Consider the following 17,868-nt stretch of genomic DNA (forward strand, 5'->3'; position numbering starts at 1 on the left):
TAAAAAGTTGTTTTGGTACGAGTAAGAGAAGTTAAATAGTTAATGTCAAATTATAGATTAAAAAATAAATGTAAGTTAGTAACAGAACCAAATTTTATCTTAAAGTTCGTCAAAATCGAACATTTAAGACTGCGAGCACTATTGTTATTTTTTAAAGTATATAGGCGAAAAAACAAGTAATTAAAATTGTAAGAACAAAAGTATTCATTTATTGAGCTAAGTGGACTTAAAAGACAGTTAAGTTTATAAAGCTTTCTATTGAATGGATATTTTAAGATGCAAATATTTTTATTGCACGTTTTAAATATATTATTACACGTAAAATACTTTTTTGCTCGTAAATATGCATAAACACCACAAAGGTTGTTTTGTGAAAATTGAAAATTTATTCTTTTTTTTCTGAATGAGTGGATAAAGTGAAATTTAAAAGTTGAAAGCTTTAGGTGAATTAAGAAATGAAGTTAGGATATCATTATCAAAATAAGGTTAATTTTTTTCACATTAAAATTGTTTAAATATTTTTGTAAACATATAGCCTGTCTTTCTTCAAAGATGGACATGAAAATATATATTTTAAAAATAACTATTATAAAAAAATTATTAATAGCGGATAATTGTCTTCTCATTGTGGAATATAAATCTTCAATTGTAAAAGTTGATGGAATTACATATATTACAAATATTAATGGAATTGCAAAAGGCCAGTGTTTCATAATGTCGCATGCTTGATATGAGGAACTTTTTCCTCAAATATCATCATTTTCACTTTCAATTTATTAAGATTTAGAATTTAGTACTTAGGGTTTAAAATTTAGATTTAAAGTTTAAGATTTATGGTTTATGATTTATAGTTTAGGATTTTGGATTTAAGGTTTATATTTATTTTATTTATAACTAGCGGGCACACCGCATTTTTTATTTTTTTTATTTTTATATAATTAAATATAAAATTTAATCAAATTAAATAATATATTATTATTTGTGTTAATTTTTTATTATTTATATTTATATTTATTTTTAATTAAATATGTTTAAAATAAGATAAATAAAAGAGATAAAATATGAAGAAAATTAACAATACACAATTTCAGAATTTCAACATTAGGGTTTTTGAAGCATTGAGGAGACGGAAGACCTGGTGAAGTGGCGGTGATGAAATATTAAGGAAACGGAATAACAACAATACAGTTTCAGAATTTCAAAATTAGGATTTTGGAGACATTAACATGTTTTTATATTATTTCTCTTTCACGGTTCTCTTATATATCACTCTCTCAGAATCTCAAAATTAAGATTTTGGAGATATATGTTTTTATATTATTTCTCTCACAGTTTTTTTATATATCACTCTTTTGCCTAAAAAATAGTAAGCTTCCATAAATCTACATTTCACCCCTCTCTCTCCACTCTTTCCTAATAAAAGGCACAACTTTCTCCACTTTCCTGACAGTTAAGTGAGAACAAATAAAATAAAATTTTAAAATAAAAATATGCTTACTTAATAAAGAAGAATATCAGTTTAAAACAAAAAAAAAAAGTAACAAATTTCTCTACTCTCCTGTCAGTTAGGTGATACCAAAAAATAAAATTAACTTACCAATCTCTCTCCATTAAGTGAGAACAAATAAAATATTTTATTTAAAAATGATACTCACAAAAAAATGGATTTTTAACAATAAAAGATTTTCATCTATGACATCAAAATATATTAATTTTTTTAAAATAATATTAATTATTTATTTTAAAACATTAATAATCAACACCCTTTTTAACACTATCTTAATAATCAGCACCCTTTTTCTATAAAATCCCAAACAAACAGCGAATAAAAAAAATTAAAAAAACAAATAATAAACTTGTATCTATTGATTTTATTTTATTTTGTTAAATTCTTTTTGTTTTGAAAAAATTAAAATTTACTAACCATTTTTGTTATTACACAATTAAATATACACATTTTTATATTACAGAAATATTGAACAAAAACAGTTTAAAAAATGAATGATCCCATTAGAACTCAAATCAACTTAAAGATAATGGTATTTTTAAAAAAGGTTGGTACAGTTACGGAAAATGAGAGAGACGTAAATAATAAATTATTATAAAAGAACGAAATAAAAAGGGAAGAGGAGAGAGACTAAATAATAAATTATTATAGAAGAACCAACAGAAAGAAAAAAGATAGAAAAGGAAAAGAAGAGAGCGACGTAAATAATAAATTATTATAGAAGAACGAATTGAAAAAAAAAAGATAGAAAGGGAAGAGGAGACAAAGATGTAAATAATAAATTATTATAAAAGAACGAACCGAAACAAAAAAAAATAGAAAGGGAAGTTGTTATGGCATTAGTAAGCGGCAGTAGCGTGCACCAATGATCGAGTCACGGAGTTGCGCTTGTCTCCCTTTTAATTAGGTGTCTGACTCAGTGATGGTACCTCTGAATTGCATATGTTAAGCCTTCTTTCCAATAACTCCATCGAAACCATTTTTCATCTTCGTCACTCTCCGTTAAGAGGAAACATACTAACAAAAAGAAGGAACACTATTAAAGGACTTAAAACAAGAAGTTAATAGTTAAAGGGGGAATAGTGGAGGTTAACCCAAGAAGTGGGGAGTTAAAATATTTATGAAAGAAATTAAAAAGAATATGTTACATTTCAAAATTGTTGTCACTACTTTGGCCACTATTCACGTCTCCTAATATTTGTTTCTCTCTGTAATTTTAAAGTAAATCATATCTTTCAATTCAAACGATAATCTATTTCAAATATTTTTAAAAAGTAGAAAATGACGCAATAACCAAAATAATGAAATAAAATCAAATATTAATCTAAGGATAAAATAGGAAAAAATTTGAGAGTTAAAGAGGGAATCCCCTTTATATATAGGTATAGATATTTACTTTCATCAAAATATTTATAAAATATTTTATTTAATACTCTTTGTATTAATAGTTCTTTATAATTTTTTGTATTTTTAATTTTTAATTTTAAATTATCAAATTTTAAATTTTATTCTATTTTAATTTTATAAATATTTAAATTCATTATAAATTTTTAAATATTTAAAAGTGGAAATAGTGTTATCTAAAGAAAAAAAAGTCACAAACAAGTCGGATGGAATCAATAATTTTATTTTTTCTTTTTATTTTGTTTTAATTTGGGACTTTGAATGAGTATAAATAAAAGTTATTGTTGTACGTTTAGTAACATGATTTTATGTATCATTTAAAGTTAATATAAATTTAAACCACAAGTTTTTATTCTCTCTTTTTCTCCTTTCATTCATACATTTTTGAATTTATATCATCACGTAACACATGTTTGAATATCTATTATGTTGTGGGAAATGTCGATTATTTTTTTCTGCCAAAGAAATTCGTTCAAGATTAAGTATGTAACATCCAATATTATATAAATAATTATTATTTAATCAAAAATTGTGAGCATAATTTTTTTTAATAAGATTTTCTTAAAGAGGACATTAATTTTAATATATCCTCGTAGATATAAATGTATATCAACATTTTACATTTTTATAATTATTAGTAATATATTACAAAAATATAAAACTTTTGCACAATTAGAAGAGTTATACATATATCCATAGATATTATATATATATTATAAGTATATTAAAATTAAGTTCTTCACGAATCAACATTTAGAGAAGATTTCTCGATATTTTCCTGAATAACTTTTACTAAACAGAAACAAGATCTTTTACTTCTATAATATGTACATACAAAAAAAATAAGATTTTTTAAATTTTAATTATCAATCTTAATAAACTTAAAGATTCAAACACAAAATATGAGGTTTCGAATGGTTTGTGCATTTCAGATAAAATCATTCCCTGAGAAAAATGCATTATGATGCACACCTACCAGAAGACAAATGCATTATGATGCACACCTACCACAAGGGAGCAAAATCTAGACTTTGTATAATCTCTAACTTGGGACTTTCGTGGAATTTTAGTGAAACTTTCGTGGAATTGGGTTACGCTAAGTAAAAGTTTTTTTTAATATTTTTAAATAATAATGGACACCAAAAAAGTTTTTCTGTACACTTTTTAATATTAATTTGATTTTCAATATAAATTAAGAAATAAAAGACGTACTTGCACAGTGTAAAGTAAAAGCTGTCTAAGCTGAACATTTGAGGAAAACTCACCCAAATGGTGCAATTCAATATAAAAACTATACAAATGGATAACTGAAAAAAATTTATAAAAATGGGTATTTTTTTAAAAAAAATTGACAATGGTGTATATAACATTAATTAAATCAATTAATCCGACACAAGCACAATACGAGAAAAAAAAATCATGTGACATAATTTTTCACAACTTTTTTTACATTGCTATTTTTTAATAATAAATTGTAATTTTTTTCTGAATTTACTCTTCTAGTATTAGCATTTTAATTAGAAATTGCAATATTTTTAAATTGAATTTGTGATTTAATAAATGAAAAATCAATTATGATTCATTGATTTCATATATATAAATTGCAATGTTTTTAAGTCACCCTTGAATTGTAATCCAACCAGATAATAACTTTATATACATATATAAAATCACATCAATAAAATGCGTCTTTTGCTTTAATTTTTTTTTATAGTAATGAAAAGCTAAAGAATTTGTTTGGGCAATAACACTTGGCAGAAGAAAGAACACGACGGATGGCGTAGACTTTGACTTGACTTGTCTTTTATTATTATCAAGACAAAAGAAAAATATGTAAAAAAAAAGCAAAGAATCCAATATGTGAAATCAAAGTAAATATTAAATTATTTAGTTAAAAAATAAAACATAACTCAAAATAGAAAAAAATAATTATATAATTAGTCTATTTATTTTTAGAATTATTTTCATCATCATTTTTGCAACCACACTATCCAATTTCACTCCATCATCTTCTTTCCTACCTTTCCATTCCTTTCCATTTACTTGATACCAAAGTGGTAGGGAGAGAAAAAAAACTTCAAAAATTAATTTTAGAATTTAATTAAAAAAACTTATTCAAAGAATGGATATATAATCAAATTACAACTGTTTCAAACTTATTTAAAGATATTATTTTAAAAATACTTAAATATTTAAATTTGGACACCATTTCCAGTAAACGAGACTGAATGTAATATTAACAAAAATTATTTTATAAAATCAAGAATTTTAAATAAACTTAGCTATGATTCTAAATGACCGTGAAATTAAAAAAAAATATTATTTTCATTTAACCTAGTATTAGTTATTGTAACTAATTTCTCTCTCTCTAGATGTAGAATATTAAATGGAATTTCACGCAATTATTTTCTAAAAAAAAATTATGCTCACAACAAAATAATTATTTATTATATTAACTAAATTATAAACCATTTTATAAATTAAAAAATATTGATATCTAAAGTAGTTTTTATTATTAATAAAAATTTAGAAAGTAGTTTCTAAATTGATAGTTAAGACATTGACACGGACACGAATCTATATATTATATAATTATGAATTATATAAATTGACAATAAAGATTTATGTGCATAAGTATGTTTCTTTTTTTGGAACAAAAAGATGTTTTTTCATGGTTGATTCAAAATGATTTGTTCTTTATTTTTATAATCTTACTAAAAATTTATACAATAAGTTTGAGTTTTTAGAAAATTAATGTCCTTTTTAAAATTGTGTTAGAATTGTCAGAAATCCAACAAATAATTTTTTAATTGGACACTTCACCAATACGTGTCCTATGAGTGTTAGTGTCCGATAAGTATGTTTGACACGAACACGTCATTTAAGAGAAGTGTCAAAGCCTCAATCACTAACTACTAAGATTTAAGTTACTACCTATTTTATATTCTACATTAATCTCTATTAGTTTTCTAGAGACTAATTTAGAATATAAATATTAGTAGCTAAAATATTGTTAATTTAGATATCAATTTAGAAATTATTTTATAATTTTTTATTAATAATAGAAACCACCTTCGATATTAATAATTTTGTAGTCTCTGAATTAATATATAATTTAGTTAATATAGTGACTAATTATTTTTATATTTTTAAATTTAGTTATTATTTAATGATTTTCTTGTAATAAGTTTAAAAATTAATAGAAGAAATATATAATTTTTTATGTAATGGTTTAGAAATAAATATATATAATAAAAAGTAAATTTATAATTAAATAAAAAAATAAAAATAATAATACCGGTGCCGGTTATGTAATTGTATGAAAAGAAGTGGGTTTTTTCTAGGACGAGTAATGATCGCATGAGAATATCTTTGTTGAGCATGGCCAGTGAGACTTAAACATGGCTGTAGTCTGTAGCTCGTAGAAAGTCTAACAAAATTTTTTTTTTTAAATGTTTAGAGATATCAACATTTCATCGTAGATAAGTGAATGTAAATCTCACCTCATAAATCGATTTTATGGATTTGAATTAGGTTCAAAGTCCACTTCGTAATATGATATCAGAGTCATTTCAAGTTTATCATAGGAAATAGAAGTTGAGTTAACCATAAAATAAAAAATCAAAATTAAGCAAATTTTTAAAGGTTGAAATATTAGTCGATGTTAAAATTTTTAGAAGAAGCATCAGAGAAATCATAGAAGGTTTGTACTAGCAATGGAAAGAGAAGTGTTGTCGTTCTCTCTTCTTCTTCTCTGGGTGCCGCTATGCTTCCAAATATGTGTGGGAGTTGATACTCTGAAGGCTACCCAGAAGATAACTCACCCAGGAAACCTTGTTTCATCAAACGCCACATTTGAGCTGGGTTTCTTTTCTCCTCCTGGTGTGAAGAACGGCGAGAAAAGATACCTGGGGATATGGTATCACGGGCTGGACCCACAAACAGTGGTGTGGGTTGCCAACAGAGATGATCCCGTTGCAGATTCCAGTGGAGTTTTTCGAATTGCGGAGGATGGAAATGTGGTGGTTGAATATGCATCCAAAAGGCACTGGTCCTCCGAACTTGAACCATCCTCGTCCACAAACCGAACATTGAAGCTCCTAGATTCGGGGAATCTAGTACTAATAGATGACTCTCAAACGACATACCTGTGGCAAAGCTTCCAACACCCAACAGACACGTTTCTTCCCGGCATGAAAATGGACGCGACTCTGTCGTTGACTTGTTGGAGAAACTCCGCTGACCCAACACCCGGGAGCTTCACCTTCAAGCAGATTCAACTCGAAGAGAAACAAAGCTTCCGTGTGGAAAACGAATCACAAATCTACTGGGCACTTGAAGAACTCGACTCAGAACCGGCTTCCCTGACGGTATTTAATCTGTTGAACAACGACACCTCGGCTACTAAATCGTACAATTATTCTAACAAAACACTCTTCGTGTCACAACCTTACATGTACAATAAATCAAGGCTGGTGATGAATTCTAGCGGCGAGATACTGTTTCTGCAGTGGGATAAGAAAGAATCCCAATGGAATAAGAAATGGTCGGGGCCAAAGGACAAGTGTGACACATATAATTATTGCGGGAACTTCGGCGTATGTAACAGAGATAACTACTTTCGGTGCAAATGTTTGCCAGGATTTTCTCATAGTTTTCTTTCTAATGGAGAATCCAAGTCCAAAGGGTGTAGCAGAAAATCAATATCGTGTACCAGCAACGTGACGTTCCTGAACTTAACCAACATAAAACTGCGCAACCCAGACCAAGGATTTCATACTCAAACAGAAGCAGAATGCAAATCCTCATGCATCGACACGTGTTCCGAATGCCAGGCATATTCGTTTAATAATTCTAGATACAATGATCGTGGTTCATACTCATGCAATATCTGGACGCGGAATTTACCTTCTCTTCTTGAGAACTACCAGCAAGGTCGTGATCTTTCTATCTGGGTCAACACAGCAGATATAGGTAATTTATATGTTCTTAATTGAAGTAGTTGGAACTTCTAGATGATATTCATAGCTCTTATTGTATTGACTTGTCAGTTGGAGGGATGAAACATGATTTATGGTTGAATTAATATGTTGTTGTGTAGCACCAACTGCAAGATCGTGTGAACCTTGCGGCACATATGCAATTCCTTATCCTCTCAGCACTGGGCCAAACTGTGGAGATCCCTTGTACAATAAGTTCAATTGCACAAAATCCACTGGCAAAGTTAGTTTCATGATGCCAGGAGGAATATCATACCCAGTAACTTGGATCGATGAAGATACCAGAGTGTTTTTCATTCAACCAGACTATAACAATTCGTTTGATTCCAGTTTCAACCCTCGAAATAGCTTCGATTTTCCGTTTAGTGTAACCAAGTACACTGAAGGGGTAATACAAATCAATTGGCTACCAGCGCCAGAACCGCCGTGTAGTAAGCTTATAGATTGCATCAATTGGCCAAATTCGACATGCAGAGCAACGGGGGAAGGAGAAAGTAGGTGTTATTGTGATTCAAACTATATTTGGAATAACACAATTATGAGATGCACCCGAGGTTAGCACTATTTTGTTGCAAAATTATTGCTAGATTAGGATTATTAATTGATTTAATTTGCTTGTGTTTCCTTCTTCTGCCAAGCATTCATTGTTGATTAAATTCCAAAGTTCCATTAAGAGCAAACTTTGAAGAGATTTTCTTCCGTATGTGTCAATTGGTTCTTGTCCTGGATTTTCCAAACTGCTTTAAAACAATGTCTTGACTAGAATTAATCTGCGATGTCAATTAAAGGTATTTTGGTAGAACAATGACAATGGTGTTTGCCATCTTACCCTTTTGAAGATTTTTTCCTTTCTCTGACAGAAGCACCATCAGGAAATCATTCAACCCGACTGAAATTGATTCTTTTAGTAACTCTTGGTTCCCTGGCTACTGTGGCATGCATAACAGCATTTGGCATTGTGTGGAAAAAGAAAAAGGCCCTTAAGCTTGGTAATAATTTGTAGTTTTGCATGTTGAATTAAAAATATGTTATCTTCACACACATGAAAAATATGTTATCTTCACACACAATATGCTATCTTGCTACTGAGTTCAGATCGCGCAAGCACCCGAATTCAGGAGAGCTTGCATGAGAGTGAAAGACATGTGAAAGGTCTGATTGGTTTAGGAAGTTTAGAAGAAAAAGGCATTGAAGGCATTGAAGTGCCCTGTTACACTTTTGCAAGCATTCTTGCAGCTACAGATAATTTCTCAGACTCTAACAAGCTTGGAAGAGGAGGTTATGGACCTGTTTATAAGGTGATTCATTCACTTCATCCAACTCTATTACCTACCAAGCATTGAATTCATGCAAAATTTTCTCATGGTATTTGGAAACATTTTATCCAGGGAACATTTCCTGGAGGTCAAGAAATAGCTGTAAAGAGACTTTCAAGTGTTTCCACTCAAGGCCTAGAAGAATTCAAGAATGAAGTTATTTTGATTGCCAAACTTCAACATCGGAACCTAGTCAGACTGAGGGGCTACTGCATAAAAGGAGTTGAAAAAATCTTACTTTATGAATACATGCCAAACAAGAGCTTGGACTCAATTATATTTGGTTAGGCTCCATATTCCATCATACAACTTCCTTAAAGTATTCTCTAATTATTGCAACCATGACTTCACTAACCTTGTTCTTAATTTGAAATTTTTAAAGACCGAAGTCGAACTATACTCTTAGATTGGCCAATGCGGTTTGAGATAATTGTGGGCATTGCACGAGGCATGCTTTACCTTCACCAAGACTCCAGATTGAGAGTGATTCATAGAGACCTGAAAACCAGCAATGTTCTTCTAGACAAGGAAATGAATCCAAAGATATCAGACTTTGGCCTTGCAAAAATATTTGGAGGAAAAGAAACTGAAGCAAGTACAGAGAGAGTGGTGGGAACCTTGTAAGCTCACCAACTACATGTGATTGTAAATGCTAATTGTTAATTTTCTGAATGTGATGTTCAATACATGCTTGCTGTACATATAACATTGATTTTGGTTTTTTGAAGTGGGTACATGGCTCCAGAGTACGCTTTGGATGGATTTTTTTCAGTCAAATCTGATGTTTTCAGCTTTGGAGTAGTCCTACTAGAGATTCTTAGTGGGAAGAAGAACACAGGATTCTACGAGTCCAAACAAATTTCTAGCCTTTTGGGTTATGTATGTTTCTTGTGTTGTAGTCTTTCGTTGTTTTTGTGCCTTGTATTGACCTTATTGTTCTTGACATTGTATCAGGCATGGAATTTATGGTCAGGGAACAAGCTACTGGATTTAATGGATTCGTGCCTTGGTGAAACATGCAACAAAAATCAATTCATTAAGTGTGCAATTATTGGACTATTATGCACACAAGATGAACCAATTGATCGACCCACTATGTCAAATATTTTATATATGCTTGACATAGAGACAACAACCATGCCAATTCCCAGACAACCAACATTTTTTATGACCAAGCGTTATTCTAGCTCAGCTTCCTCTTCGACCAATCCAGAAATAAGCTTGCATCTTGACACTAGTTATAAACAAGGTCGATAAATGAAACCTTAAGTTTTAATACATGAAAAATATATCTTTGTAATTTTAATTATATTTTATAATAAATTAGGGTTTTATGTATTATTTTTAAGGAGCACTCTAAATCAATATAAATAAATGTACAGATTTCTCTACCACATATTATATATATACAATATACATAATTGTTTCAACCTCCTCAAATCATCTGAGACAATACTATTAAGATGAATTATCACTGTATAAAAAATTAAAATAAATTAAATAAAGGAGTAACAATAAAAAAAAACACACTGGTGATGGTGAATTTATTCATCAGGCCAACTACACGTTAATATCTAAAAAAAGATCATTATTTATGTTCAGGTTGTATAAACATATTTTACAAAAACGAAGAAGATAAATTAAGTTTAAAAATGTACAAACTAATCCAAAAAATGCTATTAAACTAAAACAAAGTAAAAAAATCTCAATCGTACGTTTATCAAAGAGCAAATGGTGCAGTAAGGTAACTCTGTTAAAATGGACATCCTAATAAAGAAATAATGGCAAAATAAGGAAGATAACATGATTAGAAAAAATATAAGCAATAATGATGTGTTGATGATGTTGAAGTGACTGAATATAATTCTCTGAAATTGGAATTTTTGTATGATTTTTTCTATAAAAAACACTTTAAAAAATTAAAAAATTAAGAAATAAAGATATAAAGATGTATTTAAACATAATAATAATTTTCTAAGATTGTATTGATATTTTTGAACATGTTAGAACATGTTAAATAATAATCTTATATTTTTATAGTTTTAAAATTCTAATGAATGAGACTCATACTTTATTTTTAAATAAATATTTACATTCCTTATACTTTTAATATTCAATGTTTATTTTTTTATTTTAATAATTTGATATTTTTATATTTTATTTAAAAATACTACATTGACTAAAATTTGAATAAAAAACTATAAAAATAATTTTAAATATTAAAGTGATACTTTTTACAAACAAAAACTTGAATTATTTAATTGTTATATATTATAAATATTATAAAAATTACACTGTAAATAAATTATAAATTTCCATATAAAATTATATTTTTTTCAAAAAAAATATCATTTATATAAAAAAAATTATTTTAAATAAAAAATAAATAACTAAAAACTATATGATTAAACTTAAATAATATTTTTTATTTATTTTGTATATTAGTATTTGTAACTTTTTGGTAGTTTAGTGTATCAAAACATTAATCACACTTCAAATCATGTGATGTGGTTGGTGTTGGTTGCATAAAGTTTTGCTCAAAGAAATCAAATCAAAGAAAGTTTATGATTTTTTTGGCAAATGTATATTAAAAAAAAAAAAGTTTTAATTGAAGTTATTTAATGAAAGTTATTTAGTGCAAGTTAATATAATCCTAGAAATTGATTTAATTAACATATGTTTTTTTTAACCTTTGTTAAGTTTCAAAAGGTTATTCTAACATTTTAACAGAATAACAAAGGTTTAAAGGTTTATTTTAAAACTTCGGTAAAATAGGAGAAATTCTTTAACCTTTGTTAAATTCCAAATGTTTATTTTAAAATCTCAGCAAAATAATGAAGGTGTTTTTAACCTTCCTAAATTCCAAAGGTTTATTCTAAAACCTCAGCAAAATCACAGAGGTTTGTTTAACATTCGTTAAATTCCAAAAGTTTATTCTAAAATCTCATCAAAATAACTGAGATTTTTTAAACATCCGTTAAGTCCAAAGATTTATTCTAAAATTTCAACAAAATAACAAAGATTTTTTTAACCTTCGTTAAATTCCAAAGATTTATTGTAGAGCCTCAATAAAACACTTCAGATTTTTCAAATTTCAATAAATAAATATAATTAAATCTATTTATAAATAAATAATTAAAAACTATATAATTTTAATATATTTTATAACTAAATTCTCTAAAGTTTTGAAAGTGTAACTTTACATTACAAATAAATTTTCTAAAGTTTCAAAAATTTATTTTAAAAACTTAGCAAAAAAAACCTTGGATAATAAGTATTTCAACAACTAATCTTGAAGGTTACCAACACATAAGCAATTGTACAATCAATTCCATATACTATTTAGGTCCCTCTTTGTCATTTTTGTTTTAAGTGAACTATGTTATAACTTATCATGTTCGGCTTGATTAAAAGTTTGACTAATAAAAATAATTATATTTGAATGATCACAAAAGATAAATTTATTTTATTCTTAATATGTAGAGTCGTATTAAGTCTTCTTCTTTTCCATATGACTTAAAAAAAAACCGTCTATTATTTGTAGTAGCCTTCTTTATTAATCTCCAACCCAACTTAGCCATCTAACTACTTGGAAGATAATTGCCAAGTGATATTTAGTATAATCAATTAATAACAATCTAAACACTAACTTAGAGTCATAATGTGTTGTTGAGGTATTTATTCTTCTAATCAATTGTTCATATTTCCCACTCAAAATTCAAAATTCAAGTAATATTCTTACTGTAAGTAAAAAAAATAATATCAGGGTAACTGATGACTACTTTACAAATTAAGAAAAAAATATTTACAAAAAAATTGGAGCTCAAGAAAAATAAGTTTCTTAGACCATTGCGATAAGGTATGAGTCAAAAACAGAGAACTAAAAGAATGTGTCGAAGATGAAGAACCATACCTATTTTCTAAAAAACACCTTTATGATAGTAAGAACAACCACCTGTGTTTGTTACAAAAGGATAACAATTTTCAGGGTAGTGTTGATGATTGGAATTGTAAGAATCAATTTTTTGTTGGTTTGAATTAGAATATGATCCAGTGGCAAGATTGAATTGAAGAACGATGTTATCAGTGAATCTATAAATGCTCTTCTTAAGCTAACATAAAAGTTTCCAATTCTACCATAGAGTAAGAATCTATGTGAATCATGATGGAGGTAACAAAAATATTATATTCTTCAGGAAGACTCTCAATAATCACTTCAATGTGATCTTCGACCATTAAAGGAGCTCTAATGATTGCAAGTGTATCAATAATCTTCTCGACATTAAGAAGATACGTTGTTATTGTGCGAACTTTCTTCGAATTTCTGAGTTGGGAGTTTAAGTTGTTTAACCTTCGCACGAGATTGAGTGGTGTAGTATGTGATGATTTTGTTTTATATCTGAGAGGTAGTGTGAAGACCCACTTTTTTAGTGAGTATATATGTGGACATTGATGTTATGAGCCATGTAACAATTAGATGATCTTATTGTTAATGATATCGAAACACATGATTAACTTTGTTGGAGGTGACATCTTCAACAATGAGAAACTGAGGAGGAATACAGTAACCATCTAAGAAGTGAGAAAGATTGAGAACTTTGATTGTGGCATTAACCTGCTATCGTCAAATGAAAAAATTGTCTTTGTCTAACTTCAAGTTGATAGGTGTGTTGAATGTTTGTGGTGGGGAGGAAGAAGTGGAAGAGCCTGTTTCATGGTGTAACGTAACAACAAAAGAAGTAGACATTGTCCCAAAAAAAAATCAAACAACTCTAAGTACCATGTAAAGTATAAGTCAAAAGTAGACAGAGGGGAAGAAGAAAAAAAAACTTATATTTACGTATAATAGAATATCAAGTGTGCGAACTCTCTATGTGTATCACGTAAAGAATGAGAGTTTAAATACAAAAAAGAAATGACATGTGACCTATGCATGAGGCTATGCAACCCATGCATGGCGTACCATGTAACACTGCCTATGAAAAAAACTAAATATGACATCAATACCTGTATACATTATTATTATAAAAGTATATAATTAATTGAAAGTAAATATTTTTTCTCAACATGATTAATAAATTTTGAAATAGAAAGATTTTTACATATTCTTAATTTTGAATGAGATCACTCGAAGAGCACCCGTGCTCACATTAGTTAATGCACATAATACTCTATTGTAACATTTTATTTTAGAGTTTAGAAAAACTTTAATCATGAAATAAATTAGACTATTATAGACAAATTTAAAAAATAAAAAATATAAAAATCCAAATATTTTAAGTTGGATAAGATATTATGTATTGTGATAGAATTTTAAACTAATAGCAAAGGAGAGGTTAAGTGTTTCAAAAAAGTAAATGTGTAACGATGAATAAAAAAAGTATGTAAAAGAAAAATCCTCTTATTTTATATTATGTTTAATATGACTTTAGTTTTAATGTGTATGAAACATTGATTTGATGTGTCTGTGTTATTATTTTTTATAATTTTTTAATTGTTTTTAAAAATATAAATTTACGTGTGATTGAATGATAGGTTGATATGAGAAATGATTTATGAATATTGTGAAAATGTTATTTTCAAAAAATGAACTATTGTGTTGAGATGTTTTTGTTGTTTATTGATTTTCAGACTTTGTCAAAGAGATGATCGGGACTCTGGTGATACTGGAATCACATAGACAAAGGTGTTAGAGTTGAATAAAGTTCCTATGATTCATCTTGTGGTGCAAAAAATATACATATTAGGTTTGAGATGAAAAGTTGTTGGGGGAGATAATTTAAAATATATACATATACAAGTCTTTTGAAAATATAGGGAAATGTGTCTTTTGAAAATATAGGGAAATGTTTATAATTGTTTGATAACAAATTTATAACATCAACTATAAATAATGATATGAGAATTGAGAATAAACACATTCATTAATATATTATAGTGTAATTTAAAAGACATTATATATTTTTTTAATGTTTATCGATATAAAAACAATAAAGTAGTTTGTATTTTTTAAGAATTTGTAATAATCGTGTTTTATTATTACTAGTACTAGTGATAAATATCACCAGCAAGGAACTCTGGAGTTAGAGGATAAAACAGAAAAACATTTTATTTTTTATTATATAGATTTAAAAAATTCATATAAAGAGATAATTTTTTGTGATATAATATTATATATATATATATTAAATTTCATTATATTATTTTAGGTAAGGTAATTGGGATGTTATATATTTTATTTTTAATTTCTCAGCTATTTATATGGAAACGTGCAAAGAACTATTCCCTTACTTGCATAGTTCAATTCAATATAGCTAATTATTTCTGAATAGCTAATTATTCACTTAAAAAATAAAAAATATCTGAATATTTTCGGTAAATTTTCTATCTAGCATCATTTACACTTTTATTTCCCTAACTAACACCCTTTTGTTTTTATTTTTTTTATCTAACACTCTTTTATTTTTATTTCCCTATCTAACACCTTTTTATTTTTTATTTCCCTATCTAGCACCATTTCAATAAATAAATAAATAAATAATAAATTAATTTTATTTGATAATTTTAATTTTGAATGAATTAAAAAATAAATATTTTTAATGTTTAAAATAGTTAGAAATATAATTAATGAATAAAAAATGAGTTTTTACAAAATAAAAATAAAAAAGTAATAAATTTAAAATGTTTAGTTTAATTTTTCTTAAGAATGAAAAAAATAAAAAATTAAACTCTAAAAATAACATAAAATTTGAATCTATAAACATAAATTAGTATTTATTTTTATTATTATTGATGATGTAATCATGTTAATTTCAAGTAAAAAATACAGGACATAATTATAAACAAAACCAAGTTGAATAATAACTGATATGCACAAAAGAGAACAACATGATCGAACAAAAAAATGTTCATATTGTCAAACACCAGGACACACCTAAAGAACTTGTCCCAACATTACTGGATTGTGCACTTCTCGTCATTAATTATGTTTCATTTCGTACAAACTATTTAATGTACAATTGAATAAAATATTAAATGAATGATTATCTTTCATTTATTTTCTTTTTTATGATCAACATATACTTATTTAGTATCGTCTTATATCTCTTATATTTATTTTATTTGGATTTTTTTTTATATCTTTTATCTTTAACTTATTTTGTTTTGCCTTTATTTTATATCTTTTATGTTTTTAATTATTTTTTTTTCTACCATTCTTTATTTATTTATGTTTTTTGTTTTTATTTTCTAGATTTATTTATTTTTGCATTTTTTTCTTCTCATTTTTAAGCATTAAGTGTAACATTTGCTTTATTTTTTTTTATGATTTTGCATTTAAGGTAGACACTTCAATATTATTTGTGTGTCCACTATTAATTAATACTAATTGACTTTGTTTTTTTTTATAATTATGTCCTGTATTTTTACTTAAAATTAACATGATTACATCATCAATAATAATAAAAATAAATATTAATTTATGTTTATAGATTCAACTTTTATGTTGTTGTAGGGTTTAATTTTTTATTTTCTTCATTCTTAAAAAAAATAATTTTAAACTAAACATTTTAAATTTATTACTTTTTATTTTTATTTTGTAAAATCTCATTTCTTTATTAATTAATTATATTTCTGACTATTTTAAACATTAAAAATATTTTTTTTAATACATTCAAAATTTAAATTATAAACAAATATTATTTTTTATTTATTTTTGAAATAGTGCTAGACAGGGAAATAAAAAATAAAAGGGTAGATAAGGAAATAAAAACAAAATGGTGCTAGATAGGGAAATAAAAACAAAAGAGTGTTAGTTAGGAAAATAAAAGTGTAAATGGTGCTAGATAGGGAATTTACCCGAATATTTTAAGTTGGATAAGATATTATATAATGTGATAAAATTTTAAACTAATAGCATGGGAGAGGTTAAGTATTTAAAAAAAAAAAGTAAATGTGTAACAGTTAATAAAAAAATATGTAAAATAGACATTCTCTGAATGTATTTAATATGATTTTAGTTTTTTTTATGAAACATTGATTTGATGTGTATGTGTTATTATCTTTTATAATTTTTTAATTTTTAAAAAAATATAAATTTATGTGTGATTGAATGATATATTGATGTGAAAAATGATCTATGAATATTGTGAAAATGTTATTTTCAAGGAAATGAAATATTATATTGAAATGTTTTTGTTGTGTATTAATTCTGGAACTTTGTAAAAGAGATGATCGTAACTATTGTGATACACTGGGATCACACAGATGAATGTGTTTAGGTGTTAGAGTCGAAGAAAGTTCCTATAATTCATCTTGTGGTGCTAAAAAAATATATGTATTAAGTTTGGAATGAAAGTTGTTCTATTGATAATTCAAGATACATACTTAAATGTAGATTTTTAAGTTTAATTTCAATATAATAGTCTTTTGTATTATTGTATGATAATGAATTTCTAACCTGAATAATAAATATCATATATATGATATGAGAATTGAGAATAAACGTGTTATTAAATAATATGTTGTAGTATAAATTAAAAGATACTATAATTTTTTTTTAATGTTTATAGTAGTTTGTGTTTTTTTTTTAATCTGTAATAATCGTATTTGATTACTACCGGTAATAAATATCACTAGGAGG

General features: G+C 26.6%; 1 protein-coding gene across 1 annotated transcript; it reads left to right on the plus strand.

Moving 5' to 3' along the window:
* The first annotated feature begins 6,576 nt into the window (after positions 1-6,576).
* LOC137828831 (G-type lectin S-receptor-like serine/threonine-protein kinase At4g03230) lies at positions 6,577-10,623 on the plus strand. The gene is made up of 8 exons (XM_068635567.1): positions 6,577-7,885; positions 8,013-8,465; positions 8,772-8,900; positions 9,007-9,209; positions 9,300-9,510; positions 9,610-9,847; positions 9,956-10,106; positions 10,182-10,623. Exons 1-8 carry the CDS (start codon positions 6,628-6,630, stop codon positions 10,482-10,484), a joined length of 2,946 nt encoding a protein of 981 aa, XP_068491668.1. The 5' UTR covers positions 6,577-6,627; the 3' UTR covers positions 10,485-10,623.
* Positions 10,624-17,868: the final 7,245 nt, after the last annotated feature.

Source organism: Phaseolus vulgaris, chromosome 11 (assembly GCF_000499845.2).
Source record: "Phaseolus vulgaris cultivar G19833 chromosome 11, P. vulgaris v2.0, whole genome shotgun sequence".
Taxonomy (NCBI): domain Eukaryota; kingdom Viridiplantae; phylum Streptophyta; class Magnoliopsida; order Fabales; family Fabaceae; genus Phaseolus; species Phaseolus vulgaris.

What these genes read in the sequence shown, in the direction of transcription:
- LOC137828831 (XM_068635567.1), top strand. Translation starts at nt 6,628, where the DNA reads ATGGAAAGAGAAGTGTTGTCGTTCTCTCTTCTTCTTCTCTGGGTGCCG. An exon ending in AATTATGAGATGCACCCGAG is followed by an intron (nt 8,466 to 8,771) that starts GTTAGCACTATT and finishes TTTCTCTGACAG; the next exon opens with AAGCACCATCAGGAAATCAT. An exon ending in TTTCTAGCCTTTTGGGTTAT is followed by an intron (nt 10,107 to 10,181) that starts GTATGTTTCTTG and finishes ACATTGTATCAG; the next exon opens with GCATGGAATTTATGGTCAGG.